Source organism: Vipera ursinii, assembly GCF_947247035.1.
Source record: "Vipera ursinii genome assembly, chromosome: 7".
Taxonomy (NCBI): domain Eukaryota; kingdom Metazoa; phylum Chordata; class Lepidosauria; order Squamata; family Viperidae; genus Vipera; species Vipera ursinii.
In genome coordinates this window covers 11,085,906-11,106,007 of record NC_139521.1, presented here as the reverse complement: position 1 = coordinate 11,106,007, position 20,102 = coordinate 11,085,906, and the positions used below count along the sequence as shown (strand labels likewise).

Below are 20,102 nucleotides of genomic sequence, written 5' to 3'. Positions count from 1 at the left end.
TGCTCCAGGATCTTTGAAAAATATAGTTCAGTGGTTCTGAGATCACGTCTGCCAGTTCCTTGAGAACCTTGGGGTGTAATCCATCTGGTCCTGGTGATTTGAACTCGTCTAGGCTGGACAGGTGCTCACTTACCATTTTCTTGCCTATCTTAACTTGCATTTCTATTCTGTTTTTTATGGCACTGGTTTGGGTAGGTTGGACTGTTTTTTCCCTTTGTGTAAAGACAGATGCAAAAAACGAATTAAATAGTTCTGCTTTCTCCCTATTGCTTGTCACCTTCTTGCCACTTTCCCCCACTAATGGACCAATCATTTCCTTAACTTTTTTCTTGTTTTTTATATGTTGAAAGAAGCTTTTTTTGTTATTTTTGACTTTGGTCGCAAGCCTTAGTTCATTTTGAGCCTTAGCTTTCCTCACTTCATCTTTGCAGGCTCGGGCTATTTGCTGATATTCTGACTTAGTTATGTGCCCCTCTTTCCAATTCTTATACTTGTCCTTTTTATCTTTCAGTTTATCAGAGAGTTCTTTATGCAGCCATGCTGGTTTCTTTTGAGAGCTGTTATTTTTCTTCTTTGTTGGTATTGTACTAGACTGGGCCTTTATTATCTCACTTTTCAAAATTTCCCAAGCTTCTTGAGTTGTTTTCCCCTTTAGGATTCTCATCCATGGAATTCTTCCCATGGTCTCTCTAAGTTTATTGAAATTAGCTCTTTTAAAGTCCAGGACTCTAGTTTGGCTGTGTTCTATTGCTTGTGCCTCCAGAATGTTGAATTCCAATATTGCATGATCACTTCCCCCCAAGGTTCCTGTGGCTTCGACACCTTCTATCATTTCATCTCTGTTAGTGAGAATTAAATCCAATATGGCTAATCCCCTAGTTCCCTTCTCTACTTTTTGGGAGAGAAAGTTGTCTGCTAGGTTTGTCAGGAATCTGTTTGATCTTCCACTTGGTGCAGAGTTTGTCTCCCAGTTGATATCAGGGTAATTAAAGTCCCCCATTACTATTGTGATGTGCTTCTTACATACCTTAGTTAGCTGACTAGCAAAAAGTTCATCTATTTCCTCTGCTTGGTTGGGCGGCCTATAGTATAAACCTATGGCAATGTCATTTTTTTCCACTTTTATATTGACCCAAATGCTTTCAAGTTTACAGTTTTCATCATTGTTGTGCTCTATTTCTGTAGAGATAAAGTTATTTCTTATGTATAGAGCAACTCCTCCTCCTCTTTTGTTTAGTCTGTTTCTTTTAAATAGTTTAAATCCCTCTAGCTGTGTGTTCCATTTGTAGGTTTCGTCCCACCATGTTTCCGTAATGGCAACAATATCATATCTGCCCTCATTTACCTGAATTTCTAGTTCACCCTGCTTACTGTTCATACTCTGTGCATTAGTGTATAGACATTTGAGTCCTTTATGACTGACGCTGTGTTTACTTGCTGCATAACTTGTGTGGTGCCTGGCTTCCCCTATTTTCTTAGATTGCCGGGGACAGTGATATACTGTATCAATTAACTCACTATCCCCATTATTTAGTTTAAATGGTATGTGTCTTTTAACTGCCTGGCAAAGAGAACAAAATGTAATCTGCGGGCCAGGACCTTTGTAGGCTTATTTATAACATCAGATCCAAACTTAATTTTCAACTGCAATCAAATTAATTCGAGCTAGGAATTTATCAGCCATGTTGATATATATAGATCTCTAAAAACAAGGGTGGAGTCCAATGGGGACTCATATTTAACAGGAAGGAGGAAGAGAGACGGGGCATATAATCCTGTGACCTACTCCTGATTACTACTAACACACAAATAAGTTGCTTGTTTCATATGCAACATGCATCCTGTGATTTTCTTTGGGGGATGAGGATTATTAACTCTGAATTTCAAGGCTTAGATGAAATTTGTTACCATCGTGATATAGCCATGGCTTTGATGAGGCATTTCTTCTAATATTTAAGTCATTGCTTCTGTGATGTTATTAGTATTTTAATGCCAAATTGGTTCTGTCCCTGCATGTAAACATACCTGAGGGCTGGTTCCTCAAAATGCAGTCAATTTCATCGTAAAATCTCATCTTCCTGCTTGCGCTACCAAGCTGATTGTTTTCTTTCTGCACCGCTCGATACTCGTATTTTAAGTTCTTGTATTTTGTACGACACTGTTTCCAGTCTCTGTCTATTCCAACTTTCAGTAGCCTTCTGGCTATCTCCTCAAATATTTCTTTATTTCTTGTTGCTCCTTCAAGCATGTGTTGTATTTCTTCATCTGACCATATATTTATTAGAGCTCTGACTTCATTGTCGCACCAGTGCTTTCCTGCTCCTGTGTCATTGACTGTAATAACTCTAAAGTGATTCTGGGCTTCATCCAAGGTCATCTGATTGTCTGAAGATTCAAAATTAAAGAACTGAAACAAATGTATTTCACATAATGAAGGCATGTTATTGCATTTCCCCCTATAAAGCTATTAGACAAAATGATTTAATGGGTATTTAATTAGGAAAAGGTCTAAACCAAGGGTAGGCAACCTTGGCTCTTTTATGACGCGTGGACTTCAACTCCCAGAATTCCTGAGCCAGCCATGCTGAGGGGAAAGGGAGAGGTTTCCAAGCTGAGCCATGCTGACTCAGGAATTCTGGGAGTTGAAGTCCACAAGTCATAAAAGAGCCAAGGTTGCCTACCCCTGGTCTAAAAAAAAATGGAATATTATATAAAGAAATTAGGGCTGTGTACCACTTCAGATATAGTTCCGCAACTTCTTAAAACTACTACACGATCCTGGAAAAGTTGTTGTAGTTTTAAAGAGATTTTCTATACGCTGTTTAGTATTGGCTTTTTAACTTGGGCGATCCATATGTAAGGTAGAGAGTGGGTATCTGTGAATTAAGAACCCTGTGTTTATCCACTTCATAATTTGAAAGGAAGCAATTACATTTTAATTCTAGTGTGGAGGTTATTGAGACTTGCGAGAGCTGAACTCCACACATCTGAAGGCAACATGGGAGAAACTGGAAACTAGTTAAGGGTGCATCTTGCAGCTACAAGGAAGGAGATTCAGGTTATTCTTCAGGAGAAACTTCTGGACTATATGGTGGTAGAACATGAACTGCTGAGTTTTCCTTCAGCTCAAATCTTCATACAGGCTGGAATGGTGGTGAGACCTGGTGGTGCAGTGGTTAGAATGTAGTACTGCAGGCTCTTCTGCTGACTGCGGGCAGTTCGATTCTCACCGGCTCAAGGTTGACTCAGCCTTCCACCATTCCAAGGTCTGTAAAATGAGGACCCAGATTGTTGGGGATGATACGCTGACTCTAAATCACTTACAGAGGGCTGTAAAGCACTGTGAAGCAGTATATAAGTCTAAATGCTACTGCTATTCCCATGGTAAATTATCGGAGATGTTGTAAAATATGCTGCTTTGAACAGGGTATTGGATTAGATGACTTCTAAGGTCATTCCAAATCTTATGTTTCCGTTATTCTGTGAACTTGCTTTGTGTTCTGTATTGTAGTTTGGTTTAGAAAACAGAACAAGATCTAAGGAATTAAATTTCCATTAAAGCTTAGATATCAGGCTCTGACTGTACAATCCCATGGATATTTACTCAGATGCAAGTGCTGGCAGAAAAGGGGGCCGTTTTCTGGCAAGTATGTTTTAGGTGTCAAAGTATAGTTAGAGGCTTTAGTAACTTAGGATAGATATACTTTCAATTAGGAATGATGTGGTAACAGATTTGGGAGTATTTCAAATCGCATTAATATATCACTGTGTCCTTATTGTAGGTCAGCATACTGCATATGCTTCCTACTTGGTAGGATATGAGAAAGGGTCTAAATTGCAGATTGTGCTTTACCTAGGATAGCATAGATTTACTTGGGCTCACAACCCCTGTATTTGTGGCATGTATGGTCTTCTGAAAGCTGATTAAAATTTGGCTTTTTTAAAAAAGCTTTGGGAGACTCATTAGATGTGTGTGTGTGTGTGTTTTATTTTTTGTCAATGGATAGTTTGATGTTCTTTTTGTAAACTCTTAGTAGGAACACTTTCTGAATTTTATAAATACAGTAAATAAAATGTGGCCAAAGTGACTGGTACTGTCGTTACAGTTAGCCGAAAGTGCTATAGGTGGCACTGATAAGACTAAGGGTGTTAACCCAATCTACTTCTCTCTTACTAAAAAGCCTCAACTGACCAAAACTAAGGCAGGTGGAAAAGGTCAATATCTCTGGTCTCATATATCATTTAAAGGTAAAGGTAAAGGTTCCCCCGCACATGCATGCTAGTTGTTTCCAACTCTAGGGGCCGGTGCTCATCTCCGTTTCAAAGCTGAAGAGCCAGCGCTTGTCCGAGGACATCTTCGTGGTCATGTGGCTGGCATGACTAGACGCCAAAGGCGCATAGAACGCTGTTACCCTATTTTTCTACGTGCTTTCGAACTGCTAGGTTGGCAGAAGCTGGGACGAGTAACAGGCGCTCACTCTGCTACGCGGCACTCGGGTTTCGACCCGCCAAACTGCCAACCTTCTGATCGACAAGCTCAGCGTCCTAACCCACTGAGCCACCGCGTCCCTCATCTAACATTAGTGTAAGACAAATTGCAATTTGAATGAATAGAATAGAATAGAACAGAACAGAACAGAACAGAATAGAATAGAATGTAAGAGGCTTGAATCCTCATTCATCAAAGGCTTATTGAAACAGGTTTGATGGCTGTTTGGAAAGCCTTGTGCTTATCTGAAGGCAAAATCTTCCAAAACAGGGGGACTGCTACAGAGAAAGATGGCCACTTTGTCTATGTCCCTTTGATATCTGGCAATCCCTAACCCTTTCCCTGTTGAAGCCCTACAGTCATCGCAGCAAGCAGGGAATAACAATGGTGGCCGCTGTGTGACCACTTCCCTTTTATACCAGTGGTGATTTCCAAGTCATCCTCAAAAGACAGGGCCATGTAGAACCTGTCACCTGTCACAGTTAGGATGTACTGTGATAATATAAGAGCACAAGTCCCTATTACCGTGCCCAGTTGGCCCACCGCTATGAGCTAAGCAAGAGCATCTACTAGCTGTGGCTTCCATTTGCCATTCAAGCAGGAGCTCTGATCCTCAGAGGATCAAGTACTGGATCTCCTTCTGTAGAGAGAGGGCAACCCCACCCAGAGCCACAATTCATGAAAAAATATTTTTCTTTTATCATCTTCTCCCATTGCTGATTAGAAGCAAAAAAAAAAAAAGCTTACCTGTTCCAGGTGCCTGCTTATACACTGAGAATCCAGATGTATCCTCTGAGATTGTGCTGACTGAATCATCATCTGTCAAAATAACCCAATTGTTCATTACAATGTTGCATGTCTTGTATATTAATCTCTAATTTAACTTACTAAAGCTGAAGCAATAATAGGAAACTGCTCCTCCCATTGCTATGTTCTTTAATGCTGCAGCTTCATATGAGGTGTTTCTTGGTCTGTAGACTTCAGCTGCCTTGGGCCTCTCTAATTTGGTGGTCATATAACCCTAATAAATTAATATTTATCCTGATACAGTTGAGAGGCACATGCCTGTTATAAGATTGTTCTGCCTGTTTCAAGATATTGACCAAAACAGAAGCTCCAAACCAGGTATACCTTATAGTAAGCTTTTGATAGTTACACCCATACCTTTTTCTTCATATTTATAGCACTGGTAAATAGTACAATTTTTAAAGGGTTGATTGCATTGTGCAGTTTGGATGAATTATTGCATCATCACAACATTTTCATATCTAAAACGTTATGTTGCCAAATAAAGTTGTAACCCTAAATTGGGAAAAACAGCAAGTCTCACTCCCAATACTGGTATATTTATTAAAGACTAGTAGTATGACTCTAGTGCAGGGGTGTCAAACTCAATTTCATTGAGGGCCGCATCAGCATTGCGGTTGCCCTCAGGGGGCCGGGTGGGTGTGGCCAGGGTGGGCGTGGCCTACTGGGTGGGCGTGGCTAGGGTGCATATGGCCTACTGGGTGGGCGTGGCCAGCTCTACATCCTTCGCATCAAGGGTGCCTATGGGGGCCTGGACAGGAGTGGGACAGATCTGGGGGTCTCTGGCAAAAGGAGGGTCTCTGGGCCAGGGCCAAGGCTCTGGGGGCCGTTCCCTCACTGTTTCCAGGATGGCTTCACAGGCCGCATGAAACCACTTCGCGGGCCGGATCCGGCCCCCGGGCCTTGTGTTTGACATTTATTTATTTATTTATTTTATTTGTATGCCGCCCTTCTCCCGAAGGACTCAGGGCGGTGAACAGGGCAATGCATGTTAAAAGACAAAATACAAAAATTAAAAGAGATTAAACAAATGCCCACAACTCTTACAATAGATTAAAACACATTAAAAATAATAAAAACCCAACCCCATCCCATCAGGCCAGGCCAGCTTGTCTGCTCTAGTGCATAACAGTGAAAGAATCTTCTTTACTCCTCAATATTCCTTCTCTGGCAAGCAAAATTAACTTCCCAGAATGCATAGCTTAGTGAGGTTTATTATTTTGTAAATATTTTTCTGAACTTGGCATCTTCTTTTAGTTCTGCTGACTGGGAATTCTGGGGTTTGCAGACCCAGCACAGCTGAAAGGTACCAAATTGTGAAAACTATTCCATTTTATGATTTCACATATTTTCATTTATTCTTCCTGTTACAGTTTCTAATCCAGGATGCATCTCATCCAAAGCCATTTCTATGTTCTGTTCCAGTGATATTTACTTGGAAGTCTGCTTAGTTAAGTATAGGAGGATTTGCAGTTTGATTTTCTTGCCTCTTCAGGCATTCTAAATGAGTAACTGTTCCACAAGTTCACTTACTAATTGCTAATTAGAATGCAGTTTGGTAAATTATGCGGCTACTGAATAGGCAATGGAATGCTTCTGTGTTAACATTCAGAGAGAATGGAGTGCAAGGGTGGGCAACTATAACACCACCCCCTTTATGATTTGTGGATTTCACCTTGGCTGGCTGGCTCAGGAATTCTGGAAGTTGAAGCCCACTTAAGGTCTTAAGGGATGGACTGTATAGGGCGGGAGCCCCCACCCCTGGTCGATGGACGGGCATCGATCTGGGCCATGCAAGCAAGCGAAGCCCCATCTGCACACGTGCGGGATGCTGGCAGCAAACAAAACCACGCCCCACGCCCCCCACCAGTCCATGGAAACACCATTCTTCATTGAACCAATCTTCAACGCCCAAAAGGTTGGGGGCTGATCTAGGGGACCCCCAGTGGCTTGTGGACCATTGAACTGCCTAACCCTGCTCTACATCAAGACCAGCGTTCCACATTTGTTGGAACAGGTTCTCCGATCACATGCTGACACCAAGAGACTTGGGAGCTACCAAACCTTCAAATCCTTCCTCTGCACTTGCAGGGTTATTACTTATTCCTTGTGCAAAACGTTGCCTTAAATCAGTGGCTTTCAACTGTTTTAACTAGGGACAGACATACATTTTCCAGATGAAACCCTATAGCAGACATGTCAAACACAAGGCCCAGGGGCCAGATCCGGCCTGCAAAGTGGTTTCATGTGGCCCGCAAAGCCATCCTGGAAACAGTGAGGGAACGGCCCCCACTGCCTCAGCCCTGGCCCAGAGACCCTCCTTCTGCCAGAGACCCTCAGATCTGTCCCACTCCTGCCCAGGCACCCATAGGCACCCTTGATGCAAACTATGTAGAGCTGCCCATGCCCACCCAGTAGGCAAATACGTACTCCAGACATGCCCACCCAGTAGGCCGTGCTCACCCTGGCCATACCCACCTCCCCCCCCGAGGGCAACCGCAATGCTGATGCGACCCTCAATGAAATTGAGTTTGACACCCCTGCCCTAAAGGAAAGATTACAACTGGAAAAGGTGATTGAATGGAAATAGTTAAAACAGCTTTCTCTCTCACACAGAAACAGTGTTCTTCTGTTTTGTTGTCGTAAAATATTGAGGCCGCTTGTTTATTTTTTAAAAAGGGACAGAATGGCTGAGGTTTCATTTCCAGGAACGAAACACATAATTTGGTAAGGATAAAAATTACTTCTCAATTTGCCATTTCCGGACAATTAAATTGACTGGGTGAAAATGTGCTGCTATTCAAATGGCCTTTGAATAAAGCCTTGAAGCCCTTTGAAAGCGTTACGAGTCAAAATAGTTGAAGGCGGGGCGGGATTGCATTTGGGAAAAGCAAGGCAAACTCACTTTTTGTCTACATCTGAATTCAGATGGATTCCATAATATTTTATTTGTATAACTTTGTCCTAATTTCGAAAGGCTTTTGGACACAAAAAGAAGAAAACAGCAACTTGAGGTACAACAAGCCCTGCGAATTGGCCGGTCACTTAACGGGCATTTAAAGTTATCACAGAGTTCAAAAAAGCTACTTACAGCTCTTCCTTGAAATTACAGCTATTGTCTCCCCCAGTCACATTACTGCATTTTGGTAACCAGCTTGCATTTGCAACCAGTTGCAGTGTCTTATAATCACATGACTAAATTGGCCAGTTTCCGGCAAAAAAAAAAACCCACTTATTGGGTGTGCTGGATTGACTTAATAACCACATGATGAGCTTAACCAATGTTGTGATTCACTTAAGGGCCTTCATAAAATGCTCATATAATCTCACCAGGTCACAAGGTATCTTGATTTACAACGGCAACAACTTTCAAACAATATTTGGGGTTCTATTGTGGTTGTAAGTTGAGGACTGTTTTTACATTGTAAAATGTGTGGAGTAAGTGGAAACACTATTAGATAGAGCCAGATCAGACAAAATAATAATAATAATAATAATCAGTTAATGTCCTGTTTCTGTAACTGGCAATGTGATGCTACAAGTTGAGAGTCATTGCCATCCAGCAAAACTTATGTTTTTGATGAGGAGATAGTTGCACCTGGTGGGGGGGTGTTTATTATAGCTTTATATTTGCAAATTTAGTAAATTTGCAAAAGCTCACAGCCTGGAAGTAATTTACCTGGTTTTATATATGCTGTCCAATACTCCCCCTTTTTTCCCCCAAATAAACAATTCTGATTTTTATTTATTTGATATTGTATTTAATTCTTTTCTCCAAAATCATCCACAGAACAGACCATTGAGGCCCATGGAATTGTAAATAAAATGAAGGTTGCAATATGAATTATAAGGAGTTAGCATATATTTTTTTTGAAAATGATCTTGTAGAGCTACAGTGGAAGTAAATTCCATTGTTGGCTATGGAAGGCAAGGAATGCAAGTTGGCTGTGGAAGAAGTGTGAACTGTGCCAACATTGGAAACATCTTAGCAACAGTAAAATTATCTTGGCAGTTTCTCTAGTATTTAGCAACTGGGCTAAGGCCTATACAGTTTCAAATAAATCATGTAGAGGCTTGAAGGCTGGCACTTGATTTGGCTTGTTTTTTTCCCCTTTAGACTATCTTGATAGTTGGAAACTCGAGGGAAGTGTTTGACTGAGGCTCAAGGCCAGAAAATGCCCATGAAAAAAAATATATATATATCTCTCTTTGGAAGACACAGTTCTCATGTCTGTGACTCTTGCACTTTCTTGACAACGGTTCAGCTTTCCTTGCTGTCGTTCTTTTTCCAATGCGAAATTTCCAAAGGTTGCCAAATTGCAAACATTACAGCTGGAACAAACTATTCCAAGTTGCATAACGTTTATGTAAACAGCCTTTTGCATTGCATAATTGATTTCAGATGTTTTCGGCATGGGATTATACCACTTAATATTGCTGTTTTATAAGACATCAGATCTCCTTGAGCAATGTGAAGCACGGTGGTTGTGTCAGTGCTTGATACCGTCCTGGTATGTGTTTGGGGTAGTGGCTTATGATAGCATTCCATGGGGCCAATGCTTGCTTCTGCCTAGAGAGGAGTGGGCAAACCTAGGACTCTCCAAAGATTGCTAAAACACTCCCAGTATGGCTAAGAATGCTGGGCATTGAAATGCACAAACCTCTGCAGAGTCTTTTGTTATCCACCTCTAATCTTCATATATAAGTCTATATAATTCTTTTTAATTGATTTTAAGTTTTGTAATTGTTGTATCTGTTTTTTTAAAAAAACCTTGTGAACCGCCCTGAGTCGTACGGGAGAAGGGCGGTATATAAATTGAATAAATAAATAAATATCACTTTTGGCAGTTGTGTACCACTAAAGAAATAAATAAATCTGCCTTCCCCAACTGCAGCTTGCAAAGAATTGTAGCATGCAAATATTAGCGCTTTCAAAATTTTGGAATAAACACTTCATTGAGATGTCAGACAATGTATGGTGTGAACAGATGATTACCTAAGCAGACATCAGCAGGGATTATCTTCTCATTTTTCTGAACTGGCTGCTTAAATTATTACTTGTGCCATTTGCTGAACTAATTTTCAGCCACAGATCAGTTTTCTCATTCATCCAGCTAACTCTCATGTATTATAAAGAGGCGGAGGCTGAGGTGTTAAAACAGGGTCTAGCCAGGGAACATGAAAAGGCTCCAGCAGACCAACTGATAGACTTCTGCAGACTGCAGGACCACACTGAATTAGATTCAGGTGCATTAACGCCTAAAACAGTCAATTGCATTGGTGAGTTCAGGCGAGCTGTTTATCAAGTGAAATTTATAATTTAGGCTTGAAGTTTAATCAAGTTTAAGGGACGTGGTGGCTCAGTGAGTTAGGACGCTGAGCTTGTCAATCAGAAGGTCAGCAGTTTGGCGGGTCGAATCCCGAGTGCCGTGTAACAGTGAGCGCCTGTTACTCGTCCCAGCTTCTGCCAACCTAGCAGTTCGAAAGCACCTAAAAATGCAAGTAGAAAAAATAGGGACCACTACGGTGGGAAGGTAACGGCGTTCCGTGCGCCTTTGGCGTCTAGTCATGCCGGCCACATGACCACAGAGACGTCCTTGGACAAGCGCTGGCTCTTCGGCTTTGAAACAGAGATGAGCACCGGCCGCTAGAATCGGAAACGACTAGCACGCATGTGCGGGGGAACCTTTACCTTTACCTTTTACTTAATCAAGTTTAAAACTAGCATATGCAATAGGAACAGAGTTCTTTGCTTTTGTGTCAGCATTTTACTTCCAGATACCTTTTTTTTTTTTTTGAAGAAGGCGGGGGACAGTAAAAAGTAAAAAAAAAATCAAACTAGTGTTCTGATGTGATCTCCTCCTGACCTCATTCCATGGGGAGGGGTCCTGGTTTCAAAGTGGGAAGATCATCTCTTGCCATTGATGCAACTTAAATGTTCCAAAGGGCACGTCAGACTCACGTCAGAATAGGAATAGTGCAGTCCCTGGCATTTCTCATGCTTGTGTAATGTGTATTAAATTGATGAAATTTAAGTCAAGTTCTCAAGTGCTTTCAACTACTATAGTGACAGCTTTTTTGATATCAGCAATGCTGTGACATGTGCTTTTATGCCAGAATTTGACTCTGAATCAGGGACATTGTTATATTAGAAAATAGGCAGTTCCCAATTCAGCCTTTTTTTTTAAGGATAAAAACTATTCATGTAAGATAACTTTTCAGATCCGTGAGCTTTTCAAGCAATGGAATGTGTAAATTGAACTTTCTGCAATTAGTCATTCTCAGATAAATCTTACATTCCAGGAATAATACCACCATTTTTACAGAAAGAAATTCAGTTGCAACGTTAACATGATACTTTACTATTCGTAGTATTTTGTATCAGAATATTTTACTCCATTCATGAGCTGATGATATTTTGATCTTTCATGGATGCTCTACTGTATTCCATCTATGGAAGCAAATCTACCTACACTTCATAGAACTTTTTATCATTTTTATATGAATTATTTGGAGTCCTAGATGTTTGTCTAAAAAGTGGACCTGTTTATAAGTGCTGAGCTTATGATTTTTCTGCAATGATAATTGCTTGGTTTATGGAGACATGAAAATTATCAGACTCCCAGGTCTGAAAATAAATAGAGAAAAGACTAAAGTGTCAACTAAAAACCTTACAGAAAAACAAAAAAAATCAATTATCAGAAAACACAGGTCTTCAAATAGTCAAAACAGCAACATGTGCAACAATAAAAGAAGATAATTACACAAAACTATTAAAAAAAATAAAATTAGACTTGGAAAAATGGAAAAACCTACCATTTTCAATGCTGGGGAGAATAGCAACAGTGAAGATGAATATTTTACTTAAAGTACTCTTTTTGTTTCAAACAATACCTATAAAAGTGGGGGAAAACTTCTTTGATGAACTAAATAAATCAATATTGAAATAGGATAAATTGAAAATACTTCAAGAAGCTAAAGAAAATGGAGGATTTGGACTACCAGGCTGGAATCTATGTTACCAAGCAGCCGATCTAACATGGCTAAAAGAGTGGATAACTCTTAAGAGATAGAAGATTACTATACCTAGAGGGACATGACCTACAACTTGGATGGCATGCCTTTCTATGGTATGGAAAAAATAAAATTCACAGATACTTTCAATATCACTACTTAAGAACACACTGTTGCTAGAATGGGGAAAAATAAAAGCGAAAATCTATATGAAAATACCTGAATGGCTTTGAACAATGGAAGCGTTTGTTCACCCAAACTTAATAAACTATGACAAAATTGTGACTTATAAAGACATTCTGAATAAAGAAGGAAAAATAAAACATAAGACAAGAACTAGAAGAACAGGGTATATGACTTATCATGGTGGCCATATCTGAAAATTTAAACAAGATATGAAAAAGATGTTAAAATATCTGGATTCTATAAAGAACAGACAGAATTTGATAAGATATTACTGACATCAGATGAAAAATTGATTAAGAACCTTTATAAATATATGCTAAGTTTAAAGATGGAAGAGGACCAAGTTAAAGAAACGCTAACATGGGCAAAGAATTTTGGGCATAATATAGAACTGGAAAAATGGCAAAGCCTTTCCAAAATAACAAAAGCAGTAGCATACAAAGAAAATTTATATTAAATTTATTTATTTATTTTATTTTTTACATTGTTTTGTAGATGGCATTTAACACCTGTGTGGTCAGCAAAAATGTTTAAAAATATATCAAGCAATTGTAGGAAATGTAAACAAAAACCAGGCACTTATTACGATCTTTGGTGGACATGCTCTAAAGCAGGGGTGTCAAACTCAATTTCATTGAGGGCCACATCAGCATTGCGGTTGCCCTCAGGGGGCCGGGTGGGTGTGGCCAGGGTGGGCGTGGCCTACTGGGTGGGCATGGTTAGAGTGAATATGGCCTACTGGGTGGGCGTGGCCAGCTCTACATGGTTCGCATCAAGGGTGCCTATGGGGGCCCGGGCAGGAGTGGGACAGATCTGGGGGTCTCTGGCAGAAGGAGGGTCTCTGGGCCAGGGCCAAGAAGTGGGGGCCATTCCCTCACTGTTTCCAGGATGGTTTTGCGAGCCGCATGAAACCACTTCGCGGGCCGGATCTGGCCCCCGGGCCTTGTGTTTGACATGTCTGCTCTAAAGCTAAAAGATTTTGGTTAAGAATACATACGCGGTTAGAGAAAATGACAAAAAAACATAGAGTTTAAGCCAGAATTATTTTTGCTGGGCATAATTGTAGGTAATTATGAGAAAGAGTGTATATATTTAATTTTACATATATTAATTGCTGCAAGAATTGTATTTGCTCAATATTGGAAAAATGAAGATCTACCAGCAGAAGAAGTGTTAATTAAAAAAAAATCTTAAGAGTGTGCAGAAATGGATAGATTGACATTGAAAATGAAAGAGAAGACTCAGTTTATTTTAGAACATGGATACTTTTTATCATTGGCTAGAAAAAACGAAGTAGAGAGAAAGGAACTTAATATGTATTAGTAAACTAGGCATGAAACCCAAAGAATATGTTGCTGATAATATTTTAAACACTTGTGACTATAAAAAACTGCATTCTGGAGAAAAAAGTTCAGAAGCATTTTGACTTGAGATAGATAGATAGATAGATAGATAGATAGATAGATAGATAGATAGATAGATAACCTTGTCATTTTTTTACTGTGCGCACAATGGCACACATTAAAAGTGAAATTTAGTTGCTTGCTCTCAAAGTGTACGCATACACAACACACATTTAAACATACTATATGCAACATACATAAGTAACATATAAATATTAATCACTGTCCATCTTGAGTACATAAGGGAAAGAGGAAGCTTTAGAGTGCACAAGGTATGGAACAAAACTGTGGATTGAATCTGGATGTTCTGCTTCAGATACCACGAAGCCTTACCATCACTTGCTATTATGTGTCTTGTTTCATATAAACTGACATCAAACTGCAGTGGGCTATAATTAATTGGAATCAGAAGCTTCCACAGTTTTCTATGAAAGAGAGAGAGAAAGAAAGAGAGAGAGGAGGGAGGGAGAAAGAGAGATGTAGAAGTATGGGAAATGGTTAAGCTTAATGCATTCAGCAATACAATCTCTGATACACCAAAGAGCTTCATTAGCTAAAAACAAATAAATCTCATCAATCCTCCAGGACAGGGGTCAGCAACCTGAAACAGTGAAAGAGCCACTCGGAACAGGTTCCCTCACAAAAGGAAAAACTGGGAGCCGCAAAAAATGTGTGCACATGCCCGTACATGCGCGCATGCACAGAACAAGGTTTGACTGAAGAGTGGAGCCAAGGCGAGATATGCACTTACCCTGCATATTTGAATTGATTGGTTGAATTTTTTTAGTCCCACTTTTTTTTTTTGAACTGCACATGGCAGAGGACTAGGAGCCGCAGGAGACGGCTGAAAGAGCCGCGGGTTGCAGACCTGTGCTCCAGGACAAGTGATTGTGACTCTCATTTTGGACATGTGGAGAACTAAAGCTAAAGGACAGCCATTCATTCAAGGATTTCTAATCAACAGGATTTGCAGAGCTACTGAAATACTGTCCGGGTGAATGTTGATGAAAAGATCATGCAAACCGTTACACGAAGCCCTAAGTCCTTCCCTCTAGAACACGGGTAGGCAACCTTGGCCCTTTTATGACTTGTGGACTTCAACTCCCAGAATTCCTGAGCCAGCCATGTTGAGGGGAAAGGGAGAGGTTTCCATGCTGAGGTATGCTGGCTCAGGAATTCTGGGAGTTGAAGTCCACGAGTCATAAAAGAGCCAAGGTGGCCTACCCTGGCCTAGGCTGCTTTATGACTGGTGGACTTCAACTCCCAGAATTCCTGAGCCAGCATGGTTCAGCTTGGAAACCTCTCCCTTTCCCCTCAGCATGGCTGGCTCAGGAATTCTGGGAGTTGAAGTCCACAAGTCATAAAAGAGCCAAGGTTGCCTACCCTGGCCTAGGCTGCTTTATGACTGGTGGACTTCAACTCCCAGAATTCCTGAGCCAGCATGGTTCAGCTTGGAAACCTCTCCCTTTCCCCTCAGCATGGCTGGCTCAGGAATTCTGGGAGTTGAAGTCCACGAGTCATAAAAGAGCCAAGGTTGCCTACCCTTGCTCTAGAAGATAATCCCCTTTCTCAATGGCCTTTTTAGAGGAGATTCCTCACTAGACTGATGTGCAGATCGAGCAAAACATAAAAAGCTATGGCCTGAAACATGGGGGTGGATTGTGATAAAGGAATGGGATGCCAAGGTCAAACGGAATCAAGACTTTTCTAGATTCCGTTTATTTGCCAATCTACTAAACTTGGTCAATAAAATTAAAGACAGAAAAAAAATAATAATGCTGTTCCCCAGGAGAAAATACGCTCTTTCAGCTTACTCCAGACTACAGTTTTAAGCAAAGAGCTACTAAGCATGGGTAATAAAAACCAACCATATTGCTTGTAATGAATTAGCACATAATTCTCTGCTTATATTTCTAAGTAAGCCATGCTTTATCTGGTGAAGCTTACACCAAACAAGGGTGTTTAAAATGAAGGTAAAGAGGTCAGATATGGCCAGTGTTTAAATTTTAAAAAGCCTTCTTTTCTCACTGAAAATGGCTTTGCGAGTTATCTGTTATCACGATTGCATTTGACATAATAGCATCTTAAAATATTGGTACTGAAATTTATCAGAATTTTTGAATTCTTTTATCCGTTTAGATAATCAACTCGACAATGTTTTTTGTGGATTATATACCTGCCATCAGTGCTATATCTTTAAAAGCGGAGACCTCTATCCCCTTAAATTTATGAAGCTCATATATTGTCAATTAAACCATGTCTCTGGGCTACAATTAAATAGTTTTGTGTTGGAAATTAATTTTGATTAATCCAAGATTTTAGCCAGTGAACAGACGAGAGGTAAACAAAGAAGAATTTTTAAAAAAAATATTTTATAAAGTGTTACATATAAATACCCTCAATGGATTGACTTACCTATGTCAATTGGTTCTTGTTTTATATGTGAGAACTCTGGAGGCATATTAATGGAATTGTTGTCTTCTTGAATTTCTGTAAATTTAAAAGTTTTTTTTTTAGAAAGTGCAATTGACATATGACTGGATTTCATATATTTAATATAATTATTTCAACATTAAAAACAGTGAGTTGGGAGTTAAAATATCCTCTAATATTTTTCCTGTCATTGTTCTAAACAATTGTATTCAAAGACTTATATTACAAACAAATATATGCCGAATGCTGCCTTCCATAGTGAAGAATATCAGGACTTAAGAGGAAGGTGCTGGCGACAGACAGTATTAACTACTACAAAGATGGGTAAAGATGCTACACCAAGATGGGAAACAGATACCGTATTTTCCGGCGTATAAGACGACTGGGCGTATAAGACGATCCCCTACATTTCCTGTTAAATTATAGGGTTTGGGCTATACTCGCCGTATAAGACTACCCCTCTTCCAACGCACACCAAATAAAAATTAAAAAACATCAGATTTGATTTTAATATGGTAATTTTAATTCAAATCCTTATGACATGCAGGTACTTTGTAGGAAAACTGTCACTTATAAACATAAGGCTGTTTGTCATCAAACATGTAAACATAAAACAGTGCAAGTGGATTAAACTTTTCCCAATTCACTCTAAAGCTTTCCCTGCGCAGACCAAATGGGAGATCCGCTCCAGGTTTTCCAGCCAACCCGCCCAGTTCCTGAGTCAAATGTGTCCTTAGAGCTAACCAGCTGCTCTGACTGCTGCATTCCCCACCTGCCTTTCAAGTTGGGATAGACTGCAGCTGCTCTTCAACTTTAGAAGGAAAGACGCCCAGACCCCAGCCTGTAAAAAATCACAGACTGCAGCTTCTTCTCCAATTGGTCCCGCTTTCCCTGCGCAGACCAAATGGGAGATCCGCTCCAGGTTTTCCAGCCAGCCCTGCCCCTAAAGTTTCAGCACCCGGCGTATGAGACGACCCCTGACTTTTGAGAAGATTTTCATGGATTAAAAAGTCGTCTTATACGCCGGAAAATACGGTAGCTGCTTTTGGTTAAGAGGTTTGAGACCTCCAAGTTTTCTTTCAATGGGATCAAGCCCATAGTTACCCATGCAGCTTACATTTTACCAATAGAACTATCCTAAGTGCATACCATTTATTATTTTAGACCGCAAGATAGTAATTATTTGTGTATTTGAAGTATGGACAAGTAGATCCAGAAAACGATATATAAATACTCTGCGTGTTTTTTCCACATCAAAACCAAGCACGTACAGGGTTTCCATATGACTTCGTCAAGATTATTTCACTTTTTTTGTAGTCACTTAGTGACTACATGCACCACGTGGTTAATAAGGTAAAGACATTTCTGACTTGTACTTGGTTCCTGTTAACAACATTTACATATGCATCTGATCATCTCGGCAATAATACAGAAATGGTTTGTCATTGTTTTCTTCTGAGATTTTGTTTATCCTTTCCAGTCTACAGTATATCCTTGATAGTTACCCATTCCTGTGCTAGCCAGATTGACTGCCTTTAGTTTTTAAAGTTCAAGATCACTTAGATGCTGCCACAAATATGAATCCCATATTGCTAAAAAGGACATAATAATAAAGTTGGAAGGGACCTTGGAGGTCATCTAGTCCAACCCCCTGCTCAGACAGGAAACCCTATACCATTTTGGACAAATGGCTGTCCAGTCTCTTCTTAAAAACTTCCAGTGTTGGCGCATTCACCGCTTCTGGAGGCAGGTTGTTCCACTGATTAATTGTTCTAACTATCAGGAAGTTTCTCCTTAGTTCTAGGCTGCTTCTCTCCACGATTAGTCTTGTTTGTTTCCCACATGCCATTTTGTTCTTTAAATATGTGGGAAGTATGCATAATTAGATTTAATAGTCTGGTGTGTTGACTTGAAGAAATTTATCAGAGGATGTGGGGAAAAATGTTGCTTTCTGACACAAGTAGTCCTCGACTTGGGACCACAATTGGGACTGGAATCTCAATCATTGAGTAAAGTGGCTTTTAAGCAGGACATCCACATGACTATTTTGTTCAGTGACCACAATCCTGGCACTGCCAGTTGCGGTTGTTAAGCAGTTTTATGGGACATTGAGTAGAGAATGTGTGTGGAAATCTCTGGGAGGCTCAGTGCAGGCTATAAGGCCCATTGGCAAGTGGACACCTGGGAGGCCTGGGTCTGTTCCTCACATAACAATCCTTGGGGAGCTGAATTCCTTCGGCGGGCAGCTCTTTCACCCAGCCCCCAGAGGCGAGAGGGACTCCTCTCAGCAGGTGGTAGCAACTTTCAACCTTCCCTGCCAGTTTTGCCATTGTCTTTCCTGGGAAGCTGGCAGAGAAGATTTCAATTGGTGATCTCTTGATCTCAGGGAGTGTGGCCATAATCATAAAGGCAAACAGGTTGCCAAGCACTCTGATCATATCACTTGCGGGTATGTGGAACATTTTGCCATAAAATATTCTTTATAAAGCTCTTATTTTGAACCATCATTAAGCAAATAGTTTAAGTTCAGGGTTACCCGTATTGTGGGGTAAGGTAAAGGTAAAGGTTCCCCCGCACATGCGTGCTAGTCGTTTCCGACTCTAGGGGGGCAGTGCTCATCTCCGTTTTAAAGCCGAAGAGCCAGCGCTTGTCCGAGGACGTCTCAGTCATGTGGCCGACATGACTAGACGCCAAAGGCACACGGAACGCTGGTACCTTCCCACCGTAGTGGTCCCTATTTTTCTACTTGCGTTTTTAGGTGCTTTCGAACTGCTAGGTTGGCAGAAGCTGGGACAAGTAACAGGCGCTCACTCTGTTGTGCGGCACTCGGGATTCGACCCGCCAAACTGCCGACCTTCTGATCGACAAGCTCAGCGTCCTAACCCACTGAGCCACCGCGTCCCTTTTATTGTGGGGTACTTGTATGCATATTAAAACGGGCCCACACAATAGGATCAGTTTAAGGATCGGTACCCTGACATTTATTTTGAGGTTATTGACTCAAGCAAGTTTGCAGGCATTAACATAAAGAACAATGAATGCATTGTTCCTCTTATCTTGCATAAACGTACCCAGGGAGTTTTTTGTCATTATGATGGCCTTAAGAATTCTCTTTAAGAAGTGAAGTCAAGGATCTTTTTCTTTTTTTTTCTTTTTTACAAAATAATGTAATCATTCATTATACTTTGCACACTACTGGGGTTTATCCCAACCAAAAAGAGGGAGGAAGTCTGACCTTCAATATAATTGGTTTCTTGCTGTTTGGTGAAGTGATCCTTGTGATAGATAATATAATCAATTACAGCCGAAGGAAGATCTAACCAAAGGGTAAAAGTCCAAGTTTGTGCTGGGGGTTCAGTGACTTCGTTACCTAACTGCAACTACGTTTTAAGCTGTTGGATAATTGGCAAATATTATGCAAGACAATCCAATTGTAACATTTCAGTCAACATTTTCAAAACCAATGCTGGTTTATTGATTGTATTCGTGCCCGTTTTCATATCTGTTTAAAAGACATCCCTGATGTTATTTTGATGTTATCAAGAAAGTAGCACTGGTGGTGTACATGTTTCTTTTGGATTTAGAAATTTTAGCCCGTTTGCTCTTACCGGCTTAAATGTTCATTCAGACAGAACAACAAAACCAAACCAAATACTCATGCTTTGGGAGTTTGCGGAGAAATAGGTTTCTAGAAAATTCTCTGTCTATAATAATTTGGCACCCTCTACTGGCTGATATATGGTTATAGCATGTGGTGGTAGCAAAAGGCA

General features: G+C 40.4%; 2 protein-coding genes across 3 annotated transcripts in view; one reads left to right on the top strand and one right to left on the bottom strand.

Annotated features, from left to right (window-relative positions):
* The window catches only part of PPAT (phosphoribosyl pyrophosphate amidotransferase), a 320,661-nt gene that overhangs the window by 14,559 nt on the left and 286,000 nt on the right, over positions 1-20,102 (top strand). The gene's annotated exons all lie outside the window — the stretch shown is intronic.
* PAICS (phosphoribosylaminoimidazole carboxylase and phosphoribosylaminoimidazolesuccinocarboxamide synthase) overlaps positions 1-20,102 on the bottom strand; it is a gene marked incomplete at its 5' end in the record, with an annotated part of 69,672 nt that overhangs the window by 36,340 nt on the left and 13,230 nt on the right. The window contains 3 exons of the mRNA XM_083367231.1: positions 2,026-2,385; positions 5,237-5,308; positions 16,315-16,389. Coding sequence (XP_083223357.1) covers positions 2,026-2,385; positions 5,237-5,308; positions 16,315-16,389 — 507 coding nt within the window. The remainder of the gene's footprint in view (positions 1-2,025; positions 2,386-5,236; positions 5,309-16,314; positions 16,390-20,102) is intronic.